Source organism: Habropoda laboriosa, unplaced genomic scaffold (assembly GCF_001263275.1).
Source record: "Habropoda laboriosa isolate 0110345459 unplaced genomic scaffold, ASM126327v1 scaffold193, whole genome shotgun sequence".
Classification (NCBI taxonomy): Eukaryota; Metazoa; Arthropoda; class Insecta; order Hymenoptera; family Apidae; genus Habropoda; species Habropoda laboriosa.
The window spans coordinates 681333-704614 of NW_017100342.1; the positions used below are offsets into that span (position 1 = coordinate 681333).

At 35.2% G+C, this 23282-nt stretch overlaps 1 protein-coding gene across 1 annotated transcript in view; it reads left to right on the top strand.

The window, feature by feature from the left end:
* Window positions 1–11532, top strand: part of LOC108574514 (inhibitory POU protein) — a 77569-nt gene extending 66037 nt beyond the window's left edge. The window contains 3 exon segments of the mRNA XM_017937123.1: window positions 2907–3113; window positions 10785–11029; window positions 11031–11532. Coding sequence (XP_017792612.1) covers window positions 2907–3113; window positions 10785–11029; window positions 11031–11532 — 954 coding nt within the window.
* Window positions 11533–23282: the final 11750 nt, after the last annotated feature.

Sequence of the window (23282 nt, forward strand, 5' to 3'; positions counted from 1 at the left end):
TTTTAGAAAAAATTATACTGTACTACTTTTGCAAAGAAATGTACACAAACTAACATAACAGTTAACGAACTAATATTTGTGATCGTAAAAGTAAAAATGTATACAAGTACAAATTGCATTTTTCCACAATAAAAATTTCTTCATAATAATTTTCGTCTTCGTTTTGAAATTGATCTGAGTCTTCAAAACGCACATCGTTAAAAAAAGAAAGAAAAACACGTATACAAGTACAAAATTACATCTTTTCATAATAATTTTGGTCTTCGTTTTGATCAAGTCTTGAAAACGCAAATCGTTAAAAAAAAAAAGTTTAAACTTGCACCGTGCTACGGTTTGTTTCGAGTTTTCTCGAATAACGTGACGATATACCTTGTGTGACAGCCGAACCTTGCAGTGTTCCGTGAGTGACAGATGCGACTGACGCAAAATGTCCCATATAATATCGATTGCCACGGTATAGAAGCGTATCTGAACAAAACGAAACCGTAAATTCGTTTCGCAACTGCTATTAATACGTCGCTAGAAATGAAGATTGCATTAACCCTTTCACCCATGACTGTTCGATTATCATTATTTTCTGCAAAATTGTTACTTGCCTTCGTCGTTCTTTCCATTTTTGACGAAGTCGTTAAAAAACGGTTCTCCAATTACACAGCACATAATGTGGATCACGATTATCGTTGGAGAAAAAAATAATTTTAATATGGAGTTTGAAAAATATTAAAAATAATCAAAAACGATCATTCGTTTTATCTCAAACGTATAGAGATAAAAATATTTAAACATTAGTGTGTTCGTTTGAATTAGGAAATTTTTTATTGGAAAAAGTATTTAAAGTTGATAAGCAAATTTATTGATAAATAATACGAAATGGTTAGACTGGATTAACGCTAAAAGCTAGATTAAATGAAATTTTGTATTATTGTATAGATAAAAGGACAAGTTTTTTTATGTCTTTAAAATCGTTTTCTTATTAATCAACTAAAATTTCACACTGTGCGTTGATAAACATTTTTTCGATAGCTTCAGTTTTTTCTGAGATATTCCATCGTGTCCAGTTAAAAAGGCCATGATATTCGAAAAATGTATAAAAATTTATATTCAAATATAAATTAGTTTATCTTTCGTTACTCAATCGAGTCAATCAATTACACGTAAAAACTGTATTTAACTTCCTTTTTAACTATAACGACATTCCATAAAAAAGTTTCATTTTACACTTTTAATTTACTCAACTAAATTTCCGTCAAAACAACCACGCAGAAAATCATCTCTCTTTTAGAAGTATCATTATTCGCACTCTAGTACCATGGCAGCACTTATGCATATAAAATATACAGTGTGTCCCGTTTAACTGGCAACTCATAAATATTTCGCAGACAGTTGAAGATGTGAAAAAAGTGTTATTACGAAAGTAGCTTGGTGTAAATAGTATTTTTGCGTATGAAGTGGTGGAGAAAATTTCAGGGTCAATGTAATTTTTCTAATTTATAATTTCAAGCCTCTTTAAATGTAAAGTTAACTATGCCTTGAATTAATGCCTGCAGAACTTATTTCTGTTATCACTAATCACAGTCTCGTCGAGGACGTCAGTTTGACGTAACAAAGAATACTAATGAACGAATAACAAATAAACAATAAGGAGCTGTAGTCGAATGACAAATAACGAATCAAATTTCGTCCATTACTTGAAAAATTTATTCGACTAACGCCCAACGCTATACCTGACCCTACGGTCAGTCAGTTTTAATAGCACGTCACAACCCCTAAAATTTCCTGTTCGGCATTCTCAGCGACATTTGACAAGCAAACGAACTTAATTAGCAAATCTCATAGGTCATGCTTAGCCACTTTTGAAATAACATCAATTTAACTGAGTGAATCGTAATTCGGTACCCAGCGCTTTACTCGCTTATAACAACACAGATATACATATGTATGTAGATTTATTTGCAATCGCATTATAGAATACGTTGTTAGCTACAAATTAAAAATATGAAACACTGTAAAATTTCATTTCTAATTGTATATAATTTATTGTAAATTTTTATTGCAAATTACTACAGAGTGATCGAAACAGCATGGCTAGAATATTGCATAATATTTGAAGCATTTGTGCAAAATCTTTCTAAAAGTAATTCAAATATGTTATACAAACAAATTTTCACGAATATTTCATATTTTATATACAAAATGTAACATTATTTTCTAATTATAATTAAAATTCCCTTGTTACAATTGAAATTTCTTGTCTTCAAATTTTATAGTACATATACATATATACGCCGATTAATAATTCCCAAACAACTGTTATTAAATAGTCCACAATAATAGCAGAACATCAAGGTCGGGTTAGGTTCCACATGTCAGTGGTATTATAAAAATAAACAATTAATTCGGACACTTCAAAAATCCGGCCAAAGCTGAATCCAAGTTTCCAGTGTCAAAACTATTTTTAGAATATCGATCGTACGGCCATGTTGAGTACATGGAGTGACCTCTGACTGGCTACTTTTGTACAAATGAACCGCATACTTTTTTCCACAGAAAGTGGAACCTGGTCTTTAAATTTCAACTATTTACAAAACTGCACTTTTTCGATCTATCAAGCTACATATTAATTCTCGAAACTTTATAATTTAGAATATTTTCAAAACAGTTAACATACGTTCATGTGTTAAATCTATCTAATATACGATATCCTCTTATTTGTATTCCCTTTGAAACTGAGATCTGTACAAATCGTACCAGATCTGTATCACTATCAATAAACTTACGAGATATTCTCAATGTGATTTAAATTCGTTTAAGAAGACGAAACGTTTCCTCGAGAATACCGTTACGTCAGTCTAACGCATGATCCCTGATTCTTCAATCAGTGTCACGTGTCGCTTTTAACGTTTCAGGGTGACTTATTTGGGGGCCTGAACAGCGGTCTACAAGACGGCTTACTCTCGAGGGCGGAGGCTTTGGCGGCGGATTTGGGAAAACACAACGCGGGGACTCCAATGCCTTTGAAGCACGACCCTGTTTCCGTCTATCATCATGGAGCCCACATGCCAACCCCCCATCCAAATAACCGGCCACATCATCAGGTACATTCACACCTCTTTGTGAGTCTACATTTTTCGCATACTATACTCGTACGAATTACTTTTCTCTTCTCTGATCAATTTTCATTGAGAAGCTGGGAAATTTCTTTTATGCATTATCAAATGAAGCTTTGATAAGTTGCATAAATGAACTATTATCTATATTGGGTCATAACTTCATTGAAATGAAACATTTATATCTCAAATAATTTCCGTAATGTTCGATACACTTTTGCCAACATAAAAATCCGAATCTCTAAAGAGCAAAAAACTGCCGAAAGGCTGTTTCTTGAACCGTGTTTGTGTAAGAAAAAATGAAAATCGGTTGGAGATAAATCAGGGAAATATGAGGGATGAGGTAGAACTTCAATATCCAGTTAATGCAATTTGTATATAATTTATTGTCATACGAAAGAATAGGGATTTTTTTGTTGATCAAGGCTGATTCCTGTGCCTTCAGTTTTTGGTGGACAATTTCTAATTACTGCATGACTGCAGTGACAATGATACTCGGTCTTAGGAAACTGTAGTGAATTAATTCCGAAGTAGATCATCAAACTGTGAGCATGATTGAACTAGGTTTGGATCGGTAAGATTCATTTGCGTCCTTTTATCTCTTAGAGATTCGGATTTTTATGTACGCGGAATTAATGATCTTGTAATACGTTGACAAAAGTGTATCGAACATTATGGTTTAATTTCAGTGGAGTTATGTTTTTTCTCAAAATGAACGGCTTAAAACCGCGGGAACTTTCAGGATGATCTATGTAATACTATTTTCACAGCCTACTTTTGCCAATTAATTTGGTTCCTGAGGGTTAGAATTAATATATTCTTTTAATTTATTGAAACTTTGCCTACCATTTATTTATGTCCATACCTTTTCAGAGGTTTATGCAGAACTACTATTATTTCTAAAGGTTTCAGAGTAGTTGATTGGAGAAGTATAACCAAGGAAATATGCTCCAAAATATGTGACAAAGTTACCCTCCGTAGGCAAATTGGTTCGTTTATGTTCAAGTTCAATTTATTTACTATTACAAGCTTTCAAAAAATGTGAAAAATTTCTGTGATAGTTATCCAAGTCTTTATTACATTATACAATAGCTTGTTATGTCAAATATTTCAAACTTTCTTCAATAAAAATAAAAATTCGTTTCGAAGAAATATAAGGGTGAAATTTCGCTTGGGTCATCAATGACCCAGATTGCCTACGAAGGGTTAATATACAGGGTGTTCCATTTTAATCTATTATTGCAAACATTTCGAAAAGTACACTGGGTAGAAAATCAACATCTTCTCGGATTTGATTTGGTAAAATAAACCGGGAAATTATGTAAAATATGTAATTGCATTCGCACACGAATGAATTACGAAACACATTAAGTGGTCTCAGAGGCACGATGATTTTATTAAAACTCAATATTGTTATCAACGACGAAGTTAATCGATTAAACAATTATCGTAATGAAATGTGCTGAAACAGTAGCGAGCAAATTTCAACGTTCCAGTACGAATATAAAATACAACCAGTTCCAATGGCCAGTTAAAACTGCGGACAATAATTCATTACGCGTGGCAATTAATTACGATTTATAATTTAGCCGCTGATTAAAAAATTTAGCTGCTGATTAAAAAATTTAGCTCTCCCGATTTTTTGTTAACCTGGCTAACGATATCGACAACATTTTTCATTTTCATACTTTAATCGTTGATGCTTTCAACGATGATAAAAGTACAAATACAATCCAAAATAGAAGCACAGAAATTACGAAGATTATGAAATTAACGAATATGAAGAATTAAGACATAAGAAATAAGAACAAAAAATATTATTTCTAGGGAACTGTGAGAGAAACATAGGGAACATATAGAGAAATATAAAAGTATGTTATTACTAAAAATTTTGAAATTGATAAAAATGAAAGTAAACATTTTTTGTCTCTGTTGATAAGACTGATTTTATTCTACAAAAAAGACTATATGAAGGATATTCACCTTTTTGCAAATTACTCGAAATTTTTTCTATTTTTAATAACAAAGAAAATAAACCACAAGGAACACATGTTAACAAAAATACGGTCGTCTGTAACATTTATCATAAATCATTAACAGTCAAAAAAAAAAAGAAAGAGAGGAGTACCTTATAAAAAAAAAAGAATTCATATTTTTGCTTAAGAATTACAAGAAACTAATTACCTACTTGAAAAATAATTAAGAAGAACAGGCAGAAAAACATCCCCTTAATTCAATTGCAATTTGCTGCTTGTCGTTTCGGGGTTTTTATGCTAATACAAGCAATCTGAGGCCGATCAGTGGATGATAGGATGACAGTAGGGTGAAGTAACCAATGCGCAGCGACCCGGAATGATCTTCTCGAGCGTAGGGGCGTTGCTCGTATATTATCTCGCCATCGGGGCCATTCGTAACACACTGGGCGTAACGCAATCAATTTTGACAGAATTTTCTTTTCATGTTACTAATCCCACTTTCGGTTGTACTACGAAAATTGTTCTATGTACAAAGTGTGTTTATTCAATTACAAGCAGTACATATTGCCAATGAGAATAAAAGTCATTTTTGTTCGGAATGCGAGGAAGATCATATTTTTAATAAATTTGAAATGAGAATTGAAAAATATGATATGGAACAAAGTAATCGAATTTTAATTATCTTCTAATACAGTTTGTTAATCATCGTGTTACACAGTTCTTGAATAATGTGTTAGTTATGTGTTAAAAATGCTATTTCTGATATTTTAGGAAATAAAATAATATGTCAGAGATGTAGAGACCTTTTTTAAAATACTATTTAAATGAATAGCTACTGTAAAAGATAAGTAATATTTCACAAAAATAGACAATATTTTATAGAGTTAATTTTCTCTAAATTTATTAGCGTAAATTATTTTTCGTATAATTTGTGAAAAAGGTTGTATTTCACTAGTATTAAATTACGGATTAAAATGAAGGAATATTCAAATATTACCGGAGCATAACATAGCACAATTATCGCTTATTTCAAAATGTATGAACTGTGGTAACGGTTAAAATATACGCTTTACGTGCTTTTATTTATGCATCGTTTTCCGCCAAATGCATTTTGTGGCTGAAAAATGAATTCGATTGTCCCATTATTATGTTCATAATCTGTCCATTATCTTCCTGAAATATTTTCACAGAATTGTTGCTAAATAACATACACGTGTGCCTAAAGTGACATGATTTTACATTCCTTCTTTCCTTTCGTAAAACTCATTTATCATAATTATTCGTTAAAACTTCTAAAAATTTCACGTTCATATTAATAAGTATTTTACGCTCGATATAAAACTGTTACCATTTAAAATATACAATTTTCTATTTCGCGATATTTATGCGGTAATGAGAATAACATTGAATTACATACAAATTAAACAGAGGATAAAACAGGGAATAACAGTAGCTCAATATTTCAATAGCCGAACTTACCAAGTCGTCAATATTCAACCGACAAAAATCTCTGCTGGAAAAAGAAACTATCCATCAACTCTCGCAAAATAATTCCTCGATTTCGAATAAAAACCAACCCCCGTTAACGCAACTGATTAAAGATCCCCCGAACGAAACTACAAATGCAAAAGCAATTCCATCAGATATACTGAAAAAATCGACTGACTACTATTAGTCGCGAGCGTATTCGTTGACCATGAAGTGGCTGTATAGATCGCAGTTCTGGCTTCCCGCAGTGCGGTGGCATGAACACCCTTCTGCTTACAGCGGGAGAATCTCTCTTCCTCTTCCCGTCTCGCTTTCGCGCGCGAGAATCTCCCGTACAGATGGTCAAACAGCAAGTGTCCCATAAAGTCTGGTTTTATACGCGAGGCTGACGAATTCAATAACGCCGGTGCGGTGTGTGTACCAGCTCGCCTAACGCGCAACGTATTACGTTCACGAACGCATGTAACAAGTTTTGTATCATTGGCACAAGCTTTAGGGACCGAACGGAGCCAAAACCAGGGAGAGAGAGAGAACGAGAGCAAGGGGGAGAGAAAGAGAGAAGAGAGATCATGCCGAGCGATAGGCCGTGCAACAGAGCAAGGGTGAAAAAGAAAAAGAGAGAGAGAAACATTCAAAAAGAGAGGGAGAGAGAGAGAGAGAGAGAAAGCCGACTAACCCTACCGTCGTGTCAGCGTAATGATGAAATATTGCGGGGGTCTCTAGGGCCCTACCGTATACGCTCCTGGGCTAGTCCCTCGCTCACTCCATATTTGCTGCCATCCTCTTCCAACCCCGTTCCTTCTTGCTCTTTCGTGCCGCCACCCGCAACCCCCTGCATTTCTGATGTAACTATGCTATTCCAGAGCACCCCCGAACCGAAACCGTGCCATCCAGTTAGCTCGCTATACTGCATATTCTCGTGAGAATAAATGTTGCGTACACACGAACGCGTGTTCCTACGCATACGCGTCACGCCCTGTGTACATCGTAACGCGAACGCCCCGGTGAGCGCATGTTTGCGGGCACGCCAATCGGAAGCATACTCGCAGCATTTTTCGCTCCGCTAGCCTTCCGTTTTACGATCTTCTTTCACTACCTTCGCGGCTCCAGGATTACGAAAGCGTTAAGAAATCATGGGCGAGGGCTAATACTCTCCGCAATTCCGAACGAATCGTGGCGCAGAGAAGCGAAATACATTTCTATTTGGCATTTTATCATTCCGGTATTTCATCGTTGACAAATGAAATATTGTACATTTACCGAGAGACTTACTTTCTCATGCAGTATTTGAACACGAAGGTACGGTGAAATTTCTGTCTAGAGAGTTTAAGAGATTTATCGAAATTTTGAACAATGGAGTAATGCAATGTATTCGAAAGATCTGGGTCTTTGATGACCCAAGTGAAATTTCACTCCCGTATTTCTTCGCAACGAATGTTTATTTTTATTGCAAAAATTTTAAACATTTGACTTAACCAACAATTCTATAATGTAGTAGAGACTTTGATAAGTACTCCAGAATTTTTTCAGATTTTTTGAAAGCTTAGAACAGTAAAAAAGTTAGACTTGGAAATAAACTACCCAGTTTGTTTACGGAGTGTGAAAAAATGTTTACCTACGGAGGGTTAATAAGCTTCCTGATGTAATCGACCGTTACTATAATAAATCAATCATTTGCAATCGTTTGAAAGTTGAACGTTATTTTCATAGAGAAACTAATTACATTCTTTTATCATCCAATGATGCTATCCTTCAATTAAACTTACTAATCTAAAAAAATTCGCTGTAACATTTGTTAGATATACAGGGTGTGTCACCTAAGACTGAAACCTGAAATATCTTCGGAACTGTCGATTACACCAAAAAATGTTTCACACAAAAGTTGAAGGGTGTCAACGGGGAGATAATTTGATGTCAGTTTTTTTTTTAATGGAATCGTACATTTTTTATTGCATCGATCGATTCAGCTCGTCATTCCCTATAAAGAGATAATCTTGGACATTCTAATGTTCCAATGTAAATCTTATTGGTAATCATGTATATTGTTAAATCATCTGGAGGTCGACATATTATAATCACATATAAAATCACACTATCATACTATCATTTTGTAGAAAAAAAACACCACGTGTCATTGAGAAGAACGTAGATGCAGGTATTAGTACCACTTCGCAATGTTGAAGTCAAAATATCTCCTAAACTAATGGTTGCTTTTTTTGCATAAATAGCTCAATAGTAGCTTAAATTATGTCCCTCTTTAAACCATCTACCTTTTATCTGAAACATTTTTCGGTATAATCGATAGCTTCGAAGATATTTCAAGTTCTAGTCTTAGGTGACTCGCCCTGTATAATTCTCAAGTCGTAAATCTTTATAAATTAGGAAAGTGTCAAATTATTTTCATTGTACGAACACATCGTTATAGTAAGGAGGTCGCTAGATATTTCGGTAAAAAGGAAAATGTATTCGACAATCGCATGCATTCCGTTAACGGGGAAATTATAGCGTGGATATTACGATACCTTTAAGAAAACAAGGTACACAAGCAGAACCTGATGTTGCACCACTTACTACGAGGAAAAATATGAAGGGAGCTCATAAATAATTTGTAAGGGGTCGCGCACACTGTGCTCGCGACGACGACCGCGGCACGTGCTGCATAATTGTGCATGCTAGTTTGTACAGGTTTTCTCTTCATCTCCGCATCCCCGTCTCTTGCCCCATATACCCCGTTTTAATTTCATTCATACCTCCCTTTTAACAATATTTATCGGTACAATCATGTAACCGTGTTATTGTACAGCTTCCACTCGGAGATTTTGATTTTCAAGCAGTTACAGGTACATCGTGCACTCCAGATTGTAATATTTTAACACGCTGTAACTTTACCCTATTCTAACTGTGGTTTAAGTTACACAGATCTTGCACACCTTGGATAACTTTTATCATACATCATGAGTTGCATGAAAAATTGTTACATGCAAAATATACATTATGTAACTTCGAGGAGCACGTTAGTGTATACAGGGTGTCCCAGATTTTATTTTTTCGAAAATTTGCTTCACATAACATCTAACTGAAAATTTAATAGTGATTCAGTCAGGAAAATGCAAAGCAAGTTTTTGGGAAATGAAGTGACTCATTTGGGAAATTCGTAAGATTAGGACCAATAAAGGTCAACGCATATTTACTCAGCTTTTTACATTCTTCTGAATTGTGGTATAAAAAGTACCATAATCCATTTAATAAAACAAAGTTAACCTCTAAATATCCGAAATGTCTCCACGTACTTTTGTGTAATATGCAACAATTTTTCGTACAACGTATAATGTAGAAGTTATTGCAGATGTGCAAATTACATGAAACACCCGGTATTGTTGCAGTTATTGATTTTATATTGAACAGCTATTAATAATATGCGACATATTTTGCTTTCGAAATGGTGCACACTGACATTATTATATATAAACGACAAAATCCAAAATATTCTATTTACATTTAGTCATGTTACTATGACATTACTTATAAATGCACTGTAGTTACTTAGTAATGCAATGAAATCTTTTACTGGAACTATTTATGCTTAGGTATACCAAACATAACATAAAAAAATATTCCTATACATAATAATACATCTATGCATAAACCATTTATTGTTATAATTACGTTAAATACTTGATTCTTGCAATTTGAATGTTATCATAAATGACTACCTACATAATTATTCAAATTAAAATTTAATATATCACTGTTTTAATTTTGTTTTTTTTTTCATAGTAAAGCATACTATTGCAAACCGCTGCAGTAATTTTTCATTATCTAATGACTGCAGTATTGTATTCTTACAGTATTCTGATATTCATACATTTTTAGTATTCCAGTTTTATTAAATGTACAAATTAATATGGAGCACTTTCCGCAAAGTCCTATCGACTCAAAACCGCCATATTTTATCAGTTGCTCTACAAACAAAAATTCATCTAAAACAATAGAGATTATTTCGAACGTTAAAATTGTAAATATGTATTTGATTTCTTGTACATAAACATTGAAGTTTGTGAAAAAAGGCATAAAATCAATTTTTCTACCTAAGTAATCCCTTGTACGTTTCAAGTCCAATACAATTGGCGTTAGAAACGTATCACATAATCTACGAACCAGACTCTTTCCACAACACTATCTGAATGAAAAATATGCAAATTATCTTTTGCAGATGAGCCATCCGGGTATGGAGAGTCTGGACATGTTGGACCCGGCAAATTCAATGACCACGTTGACGCCAATGTCAGAGAATACCGGCGGTGGACCAGGTCATCACGCCGGTATTCATGGTCCTTCTGTCTACGGGGGCATGAACGGTATGATGGGTCATCATCATCATCACGGAAACCTGGGCGGCGGAGGTGGTAGCGTGCCACATCCTGCTCATCATCATCCAGCGATGGCAGCAGCTGCAGCGGTTGCACCCAGACGCGGATACGGATCCGCGAGAGTTGGAAGCATTCGCGGAAAGGTTTAAACAAAGACGCATCAAACTGGGCGTGACGCAGGCCGACGTCGGTAAAGCGCTGGCGAATCTAAAGTTACCGGGTGTCGGGGCGTTATCACAGTCAACAATATGTCGATTCGAGTCCCTGACGTTGTCGCACAACAACATGATCGCGTTGAAGCCGATCCTGCAAGCGTGGCTCGAGGAGGCGGAGGCTCAAGCGAAGAACAAGAGGCGAGATCCCGATGCGCCGTCTGTACTACCCGCCGGCGAGAAAAAGAGAAAGAGGACGAGCATAGCCGCGCCGGAGAAACGATCGTTGGAGGCGTATTTCGCCGTACAACCGCGGCCGTCCGGCGAGAAGATCGCCGCGATCGCGGAGAAGCTCGACCTGAAAAAGAACGTCGTGAGGGTCTGGTTTTGTAATCAGCGACAGAAGCAGAAGCGCATGAAATTCGCGGCTCAGCATTGACCCGAGGGTGGCTTGTGACAGCAAAACTGACCGTATCAGCTGCCCAGTCTCGAGCCTAAACCAGAACCCTTGACCGAGTTTCAGGGATGGCCGTAAAGTGAAAGAGAAGAATAGACAAGGACGCCATCGCTGTAAGAGAAAAACAACCGCCAGTGGGACTCAAACACACTTTCAATGGTGTATATGTGTACTCGCTGTCGATGGAGTCGAAGTGGAGGTAATTCGCCAACGACTTCTCGGTTTCAAGTGGATCACAAACGTACTAGCTCGATGCTGTGGCCAAGTAAGCGATAGTCAGACTGTCACAGGCTAATTATGAATATTTCGCGGCGATTGCGCACACACGCGTGATGTTCTCAGCGCATCCCCAGGCAAACTTTGCACCGGGACGGACGATTCTAAGCTCCTTGATTCGCGAACCTCTTCCCTTCTGCGTTATGATTCATCGATTTACGTACAACCATAGCGGATAACGTTATTCAGAATAGTGTTTACTGGTTCGTTCTTTTCTTGATCTTCACATACTAGAGAAAGGTAATTATTCAACTGTGTTTCGTTACCGCGAAAACCGTTGTTTAACGCTAGAAATACAAATGATATTTCTATTACATATGAAAATTATATTAATAACTATATCTCATATGAAAATTATATTAACAATTATATTTCCTATGAAAATTATATTATATCAAATTATATTTCTGTTTCGTGTGAAAATTACATTAAGTTCAGTAGTATTCGTGATATTCATTTCAATTGGAACACATTCTTCACTTTGACATTGGAATTAAAAGGTTCTGCTGATTTTGTAAACCCCGGTTTCAAGCAATGCAACGGGTAATAACGTAATTGGAGAAACGAAAACGTAACAACATAATAAAAGTAATAATAAAAAGTGTTCACGTTATGGACTCGAAGGTGTGGTGCATATTACATAAGAATATCGTATAAAACGACATAAAAGAACCCTTGCGGAAACCCTAGATCAAATCATCTGCAAAGTGAGATAGAATTTGTGAAGCATATCAGCTACGATCGCGATAAAACAGTTTACGAGCGTATCCAACCTTAGACCAAGCCATGTAGACTGGAAATCGTCGTTGATACCGATTTCATGATCACAGCTTCTACTAAAGATTACCAAATTTCGCATATGTACGAATTCATACCTTTCAATTGTTCGTAATAATAAATTATATGAATTTCTTTAACGAAAAGGATTCCATCCGCTTTGCACCATTGTACGTCGAGTATTTCTACTCACGAATACATTACAAGGTACGAAATATAATTTGTATGATATATTCCTTTAAACGTATAAGGTAAATTTGTTAAAAAGAATAATATTATCATTATCATAACCAGACATGAGTCCTTCAATTTTATATTTTACATTCGTACATGAACATTTTTCATTTACAAGATTTCTACAAAATCGGACAACAAAATAATTGGTAAATGATAATGATAATAGAACCAGAAAACATCTAAATCCTATATTTTTTCATGATGCAACAAAAGAGGAGGAAGAGGACCTCTCGCAAATGAAGCAGAGCTAATTACAACGAAATAACAGAAATAATCGTCGACGCGTTTTGGAAAGTACAATTCGAAACATAAAATGTAAAAGTACGTATTGTTATTAAATCGACGCGCGAATACGTCGCGCCGAAGAAATAAGTGATATTAATCCTAATGAAGACACTCAGTGCAGTGTAAAAAGTGAAAAGCTAGAAAAAAAAGAGAGAAATAGGTATGTGTGTGTGACAAAGAGTAAGAGTGAAATGTCGATATGTTTGATTCTGGAACGAATTTTCTCATTAATACCATTTTAAAGTTCCTCAAGGTTTCGAAATAACAACTTCAAGATATATCAGATGAAATGAAAACGTATTGTGCTGGTATTCCATTTTAATGTAGTCAAATTAATTTGAAGCTTCTACAAAAGAAAAAAAAAGAAAAGACAATATTTCTATCGAAATGTATAATTGTTCAAAATCTTAAAAATATCCTCACTAAGCATTGGAAATGCTCCATTTTATTGGCCCTGGGCGTCTTCAACGATCTGCATATTTCATAAACACAGGAATGTACTTACTATATTTACTAACATTTATGGAAATAACGAGATCCTTTCTACATTTTTATTATTATCGAATAAACGGTATCTATAATGTGACAGTTGAAACCGTTCGAGAGCTTATGATTAATTGCCATTGAAAACGACATTTCGATTCTATTCTCAAATGAGATTCGTTCCAGGGCAGTGTGTCGATTAGCGAGATGCGCCGGACTAGGGTGAACGAGTGAGAGATGGTTTAAAAAAATCAAGACGAAGCGAGAACGAAAGAGGTTAAGAGGATGTGTTACGTAGTGATATTGGACAATCAGTGAAAAGACTGTATCATATCATATTGAAGCAATACTGTAGTATTAATCGACGAATTAACGGAACTTTATTTGTATTCTTTGTGATCGACTGCGCGTTCCTTGTGCACTGAAGAAGGGTCGCTTTCGCGCAACAAAACGAGGGTAAAAATAACAAAACACAGAGATAACACGTAAGAAAAAGGGGGCAGAGAAATCATGCCGTTCGATTGAAACTACTTTCTAGCCAATATTTTCGACGATAGACCAACAATGATGTAAGCGCATAACGAACAAAAAGAAAAAAAGACACTCGGGTGACTTTGGAAACGCGGTTGATCGCTTAACGAGCACTGAAAGAAAGGAAAAAAAAACTGATATCCCTCGGCTCTTGAAAACTGCTCGCCGTATTTCATGGCTGCGAGTGCGATTATATTTTTTCTTTTTCGAACCCATTTCGCTGTCCCTCGTTGCGACAACAAAACTCGCTAAAACGTAAAAAAAGAAAAAAGAAGAGAAAATATGAAATCCTTGTACGACTATGCACGCTAGAGCCGATCGATCGATCGAGAATCGGATAGAATCGGATATCGAGGAACGATCGAGAGAACGAACGAAGACGCATATCAATGTGATCGGGCTCGAATATCTGCGTGCATCGAGCAATACCACGAGGATTTTCGGCAACGAGAGCGATATGTCATTGTAATAGTTAAAAAGTAAGCGGAAGGATGGTAGTAATTTTTAAATTGTACATATGTAAGAGGATAGGTATTTTCTAGAAGAATAATAGTTTATTGCCATTCTACTAGTTAATGGAGAAAAAGATTCTAGTGCAATATAGAGTTTAACGATATTTATTATTATTATGATTATTATATTCGTTATTGCTCGTTATTTTCTCTCTCTCTCTCTCTCTCTCTCTCTCTCTCTCTCTCTATTTTTGTCTGGCTCAATTCGGCCAACATTGTCGCGCCTATCGTACATCTCAGATGCACGTTTCGAACATCGTCTCACTTACTCATTCGGTAAACATTTCGTTCGCCTGTCGAAAATTATTTTCGTATACGCGGTGGAAGAGATATAGAAAAGGTCGTGAGTCTTCACATTAGGCGAAAACATCGACTGATCTAATCGCACGCAGGAGCCACCTAAATCTCAAGCGAAAGACGTGAACCTTTGAACAGCAAACGCTTCTAACAGTCAAACAGCGGCTGTGATTGGGATCAGTACAGACCCGAATCTCTACCTTTTCTTCTGTTTTTATCACTTTTTTAAATATACTGTAACGGGAAAACCGGTTGACTTCGTACGATCCTGAACGTGGCTCGAGCTCCTTGCCTCACCCAAACCGATGTTTCGACGATCGAATTTCACCTTCTTTCACGCCTGCCTGATCTTACGAACTCGCTACAGCTCTTCCACCATGTCCGGATATCGATGATGGAAACGTTGCGCGATGAATAGGTTTTGAAAAAGGATCGGTTCATCGCTCGGGGATGTTCCAATTCCACGAGCAGCATTTCGTATCAGACGGCCAATCGCGGGGGTTCGTCGTAGCTAGTTTAATTCACGTCTATCGATTCGTTTGTTTCTTTGGAAAATTACAGCGGTTTCCGTACACAATTTCCAATACACAATTATCTATGATGCTTCGAAGCATATCGGTCTCGTTTCTTTATTTCGGGCTGACGGGTAAACCGGGCTAACCTAGCCCTTCGAGACGCCGCGCCGCGTCGACGTTTCATTGATCTTTCAGACGTTTCAAGGAATAATCGATGTGTGGAACACGCAATGTGATACCAATAAATCTGTAAGTACATCTTGATTTTTCTGTACGCTAATCGGGACACGCAGTTATCGCCGACTTCAATAATATGTAAATCTGGAAGAAAAGATACACACTGGTGTCGTTCATTAACGTCAGTCATTTACAGCGCTTGTGAGACCCTAACATTGGATGGTACGCTCGTTAATTTTGTTATCGTTGTATTTATAGAAGAATTGTACGTTTTCGATTTGCAGCAAAATTACGACAAAACTGTACAAAGCGAGTCATAAATATGACAAAGTGTCAGACGACAACAGGTTTCAGATATCGGCATTTGCTGAAACGAATAGACTCAGGACTGCATACAGCATCCTAGTTTAGAATTAAAGCTGTTAAAATACACACTGCAGTGGAATTAATGGAGGGAAAAAAGCAAAAATTGAAATATTTCAATAGAGCTCTGATTAAAGCTTCGTTCCATATTTTACAATATCCTTTCTGAGTTCTGTTACGATGGTTCTGAATATGTGTTCGATTGACAACAAAGAAAAGTTGCAATTCACTTTAACCTTCTTCGGTAAATCCAATTAGATTAATTTCGTTTCAAAGAATTCTAGCATTAGTTCTATACTCTATGAGCAGATGAACAAACATTTGGTACTAGTAATAATAATCTTTACCGTGTAAAGAGTAAAATAAAAGAAAAAAACGAGCATGCTATCCCTTCGAGTACCAGATTCTTCTCGTATACTTTCTCAGGAGGTTCTTCTATACCCGATTCCGACGAACCAGTCAAATCCAGAATGGCAAACGGTCTAAACCTGCTTGCAATAATCATCATCACAGAACATCTCTCTTTCTCTTCTTACGCGACAATTTCAAATACGAGGAACTAAGGAACTCATTTTAATAACTCCTTCTAAGTCGACATACCAGATTGCTCATATAGAGACGAGAATCTTTTAAAGGACGACACATTCTGTAGACATTAAAGACAGGGTAACAAGTCACATCGCAATATGCTTTTAAACCAGTTAATAAATATCGTAATATACACCTAGGAGCCTTGCTGTTTGGCGCGAGTAGGTATATCTACCGTGAACATTTTTCCCCGCGAGATCCTCGACGGTCTTCGAGGGAGGCGTACCTATTTAAGATGGAACAAGGAAAATAAAAAAAAAAAAACCTCTAGTTCACAGTATTTTGCATACGTGTATATATACAGTCGTCGAACGAGAAGAATGAAAGCAATCTCCGATAAATCGAATACGAAGTTTACGTAATCGCGAGTACTTTTTACGTTTTATGTTGTTCACGAATGACACTGTCGAAGTGAGATAAATAAAAAATTATTGTGAAATAAGAACAAATGGATGATTATCTCCTTAGCTGTGTTCCAAATGACACTGTAACGATTGCTGAACGGCAACGTTTATCTTTCTTTTTTCTTTTCTCGCGTACAACAACTACAAATCTAAGAAACTCGAATCTCTTTTTTCATGTATTCTGCGTGCCAAGTTGTACTTTGAAGCAACGTTTACAAAGTCGTAAATAAAAAAAAAGGCTATATATATTGAGATGCATGTACAATCCGGTATGTCCTTGAATCTAGCGGTAAAGAGGATTTCTCGAACTTTTTACTCGTGAATAAATCAGGTGTAAACCTTGTGTACATAAGTTCTGCATTTACAATAATTACAAACGTAATCGTACTATACGCGTAGGATGATTCATGAAAGTCTGTCAGATTGATTGTATGTTCTCTACGGTTCCTTCTCCCCTTCTTCACGATTTGCGTTCTCTCGTTTGGAAATGTTGAGCAATTGACTTGCCCGCTAAAATATATTTTCAATATTCCGAAACGTTTTAGAACTGCTGAGTTAAACAAGATATTAGACATGTTGTTAATGCATTCGAAATTAGAAAAAGATTGTTTTAGAATGAAAATCATTGGTTTTGTGATATGAAATCCTCTACAATAGTAAGACCCAAAAATACTCAAGGGTATTGAAAACTTTTTCGAAGATTCTATGTAAATAAACAACAAAAATGTGTCCTTAATGATGACGAAGAATCTTAATATCCCTTTTTAGTTATTCGAATTTCATAGGTAAATCAGAGGTAAAATGAGATTTTAAATGAAAAATAAATAAAGAATTGAATTAATTCGTTCGAAAATTAAAAGTGTTTGTATTGCACTTAATATTTAGCAAGTAATCTTCTTAACTTACATGAATCCTCCCATGCTGACACTGCATACATTTGATTCGAATTTTCTAAAGGTGCAAGACAATGAGAAGAAAACATTCGAAGAGGTCGCATATACCTACCTGCGTAAAGGATCGAAGATTCTTGTTGGTACGTGTGTGCGTGTATATACAGGGTGAGTCACGTGAAGTGTGACAATTTAATATTATCAACAATACTGGTGATGTGGAAAAATGCTGTTAGAAACAATGTAAATATTTTAGAGGGCACACTTTTCGGTGTGATTTAATTTTTTGTACGCGAACATCTCGAAGATATTTCAAGGTTGTCGCCATTTGCTTACTACAGTCTGAGCAAATGTTGCAATTGTAAATATTTTTAAACAATTTGTAAACATTTTTCAATTCAACGACAAAAGGATAAGGAAGGTGTCACTTCGGCATAAATTTGACGTATCCTAATTTTCGCGTTACTTCGTGAAAGTAAACTACACTTAGGTATATTGAAAAATACAGTCCCGCTTGAAAGAAATGGCGATGACCTTGAAATCTTCGCGTACAAAAAATTAAATTACGCCGACAAGTGTGCTCATAGTATTCAATTGCCATACTTTACGTGCCTCGTCCTGTATGTATGTACATATACAGGGTGTTCCGTAATTGGTGGTACAATCGTGATGGGGGGTGACTCCATATGAAAAAATGAACCGAAAGCAAACAATAAAATATTTTCATAAAAAGTTTAGTTTTTGAGAAAATTGAATTTAAATATTCGTCACCTACATTCAACTATCTTGTTAACGTATATAAATTCTTGCTCTTTGAATCAGAGAATCGTGGACTGATGATATGATATTTAGACGCTTTAATTCTTCGAAAGCCTGTACAATTCTTTCTTTTAGCTGCAGAAAATTTACATTACCTTCCGCGTAGACTATTTCTTGCGAAATGTGACATTACCGCTGTTTATCGACATAAAAGTATGAGCAAAAGCAACAGTTTCCGCAATATTTAAACTCAATTTTCTCGAAAACTGAACCTTTTATGAAAAACTTTTATTCCATATTTTCCGTTTATTTTTTCACGTGGAATTACATACTCCCTTCACGAATCTACCGTCAGTTATCGAACACCCCGTATATGTACGTATATATGCATTATTTCTTTATTTGCAAAATGGTGGCTGCGTGCAACAGCGGCCATTGTTTCAAATGCTTAATCGAGAGCTACATATAACCAAAAAAGTATTACGTTGACACGTACAACTATAAAAAGGTTTGTATAAAAGATTACAAGAACTACTAATTAGTATAAATAATTACTATCGACAATTAGATTGAATGTTCATAATAAATCTAAAGAAGCCAAAATGAATTGTTAAACTTACAATCTTACTCATAGGTGTATGCGTGATCAGTTTCCAATATCACGTTTTCTTTTCGCAAATCAACATAGCGCAATCGGTCAATCAGCGGATTTGTTTACCGTGGCTTCACATATTTCGATCAATTGCGCTTCGTTCATTTCATTTCTTCTTATTCCACGTCATTCGAATTGTAAAGAACTTATTTCGGTGATAAAGAAAGGAAGTATAAGAACGTAATTTCTGCTTGAATTAAAACAACAGAGTATATTTATTTTGAAATAGAAAAATATATATTTCGAAGTCTTTGTTACTTTTCACAATTATCTTATACGAACATAATCTCGAAAACTTTTAGCGTCTTGATCAAAACTTTATTTTCGTATAGTTCCTTCCCAAAATTCGACCAAACTTCGATATCTTTAGCCATCTACAACGTTCGTACCTTTTTTCCCCCCAAACGATGTAATGTATCATTAAAAAAAGAAAAAAGAAAGTTACTACACACCTTCCATGCGACTCATAAAACATCCTAAAATATAAATGGATCACGAATCACAAGCGGTTAAGGTTTCTATTTTCTTTATAAAGTCGTCAGACATCTCTCTCTTTGTTACCATTAAGAAAAGTTCTTCGGTGAAAATTTCGATAGAGTTGTAAGAATTCGAGGATACTTGGATTAATTTCTACGAATTTATTGCATAGAAATGGAAATGAATTTTGAAAAGAAGCAAAAAAAAAAAAAACGAATTCTGTAAAATATAACGAGATCTAGCAAGGATATATTGTAAAAGTATCCAAAACACCATTTATGAGTAAGAACATAATTGACGAACAATATAATAATATAATAAAGACATATCATAAAAATATTAGTTTAATTGCCTGATATTGTAGAATTTGTATGTAAATATGTTGCGTGCAACTTGGATCAACGTTCTGAGGCGATGTAAAGTTGATGAATTATTTGAGACGACTAGCAACACGAGCAGTTAGTTATCATACTATATTTCCCATTTAATTCGTGTAAAGCTTTTCATTAATTCTATTCGTCGTAGACACTTTCACGAATTTGTATATAGTCAAGAACATAAATGTCTTTGTAAATTGTTATGTAATAATTGATGCACTAGTTAAATTCTATTCGCTTTTGAATATATCTATACTGTATGCCGACCTAATTATCAGCGCATTCTGTCGTGAGAAAGAATTGTTCGTGTCGTTTTATAATACGGAGAATTTTTGTAAACCTGTCAACTTATATAGTGTATGATAGTTTCTACGAACATTTCATTTTCGAGATCCGACAAACGATCGAAACGAGCACCACTTACCGATCCTCCCCCTCTTCAAATAAAATCAATCCGTAAACTGCGTATAAGTTGTGTAGATTGAGTGTAAAAGCGAACATTTTCAAGCAAAACTTTTCTCAAAAAGCAAAACAAACAAATGAGACAGCAACGTTCTAAAACAGCACACCAAATTGCGCGCAATGTAAAACGAAAGAAAGGAAAACAATTTTCCTCCATACTGTACATATCATGTGCCATAACTCATTTACTATACTTTGTGTCCAACTTTGTTCCAAGTACCTACTCAATTATAAATATTATAGTATAATAAAGTAAACCTTGATGTTATTGATAAATTTGTATCTTTTTACCCGTATGGCCTCCCTTAACAAATATTCTTAATTCTATCCACTTATTAAGATCTTTTTCGTCGTAATGCCTTGGGTTTGTGGAACAGTAGTGCATTCACTGCAAAACTTCAAACGAAAAATATCTCCTAACCACTTCAATACGAATGTCAGATCAATTTTTAGACTTCAATAAGTAATTTTTGAATTCTGAAAAGCCACGCTACGTAAAAACTAAATTTATTAATTTGTTAAATCTTCAATTGTTACCTGATCAATTAAAAATTGTATCTACCAATTGTTGAACAGATTTTTCAGTACTCTATGCAAATATTTTTATATTAAAATTTGGATTTCTATTCGAACAATATGTTAAGATAACGCGAAGAATTACAATAATTTGGCGAACTAGATTTTTATATTAGCACAAAAATTAATTTATTTTTAAGTATACCTCTTTCTGTTGGTACAAATAAACAGTAATTAATATTTAATACGCCTGAATACAATCTCGTGCGATGTTTTTATTGAACCGAATCTAAACTCAGACACGTCGCGTGTCGTGTCACTATCAAGTATTACGTGGAATTATAAATTTATAACATGGACACGAATAGACCGTTAAAAAGATTATTTATCCAAATCAGAAAATCGCACTTCAACGCATGCTTCCCATGAAATGTTTAATGCTATCGTTGTGCTACGCGATGCTTATCAATGGATTTCATGACTCTACCCCAAAAAACTGTAATATAGTCGGCAATGTCTTCTTATTAATTAGGTTAATACAATCCTTCTAGTTTTTGTCAAATTACTTTTATGATTCACAATGGCGAATTGTCACCGAGGTATAATTCCTGTAAATCTCTTTTCATTGCTACGTAATTTCGAAAGTATTTTAATTATGATTACTGATACAACAAATATGATTACTTTAAACATGAAGGTAACTATATAGATAAGACTACTATTCACTATGAATCAGTTAACTTTTTCTTTTTAATTTTCCTTTATTATTTGTATCTATTTACAAAATATTTACAAATAGTTATACAATATTTACTAGCATTTGACTTCCGTTTCTTTAAACGGAATAACAAAGACATAAAGCACTATGGTTTTAGTAAGTCTATTTGGCGTTTACGTTTTAATCTCCTGACTATGCCAGCATAACCGTTTATTACCAGCGGATTTGTGTGAGAGTGGCTTTGTGTTTGTTTTTTCATGGACATTTAGTGATCTACAAATGTCGTCATTCCTGACATACCAAAGTGCATCTGTTATTATGCGAAGAATTTTTGCTTGTAAGGTTTCCATTTTGTGAATATGCGATCTATCTGCCGTTCCACAAAGTTGGATCACATAGGTCCATATTAGTTTTATTGCACATTTGTATATGAGTATTTTGTTATTCTTATTGAGTTTACTTTTTCGAGACATTAACCAGTTCACAGATTTGTTAAATAATTCGATAGTTAAATAATTTTATTTTTCGTCTTACATGTTGGTTCCATGTAAGTTTATTATCTAGATGAAGTTTTAAGTATTTTACCGATGAGACTAGTAATATGGTGCTATTATTTAGTTACAGGTTGATTGTTTGTTCAGTTTTCCGTAGAGTAAAGATGATGTGTGCACATTTAATGGTGTTCACTTTAATTTTATTGGATTCTAACCAGTTTTCTAATTGAGTGCTATGATTCTGCAAATAGAAGATGGCTATTTTTATGTCGTTGTGTATAGAGATTATCGCGGTGTCGTTTGTGAAAGTGAAAATTTGGGTGCTTCGATTGGTTGGGATACCAGCAGTGAAGATGGTGTAAAGTAGAGGAGCAAATACACTTCTTGGAGGCACTCCGGCTTCAATGGGGCGGATATCAGAGGTGGTGTCTTTAATTTTCACGTAGAAATTTATGTAGGACGTAAGATGTAAGCTTGGGTTTTTCTCTATGGAGTAATTAATTTGTGACGATTCGTGGTTTTCCATTTGTTAGAGTATTAGTATTATAATATTAAAATTTAAAGAGACGGTGGCAGTTGCTCGCCAATCGCGGAGATTCCGGGCTGTCGATTTTGCCAGGTCGAGCGTGGTTTGTTTACGTATAGTTCACAATACTCACACTTCATCGCTTATGTTACAGCGATAATAGAACGGTCCTTCTCACGTGCGTTCACGATGACCGTTCGCGACGGACTGAATGAATTAACTTAATTTAATTTTTACTCCTATTCACAACAACAAAATTATACTTTTTTTCTTCTATACAAGTGCATAGGGGCCCTGCGGTCGGCATTTTGTGCACATAATACCGTGAATTTTAGTAAGGTCGATGTTTAAGATTTCACGCATCACATGTTATACAGCTTGTAGAAAATCACATTTCGCCTGGACGATTTTATCGT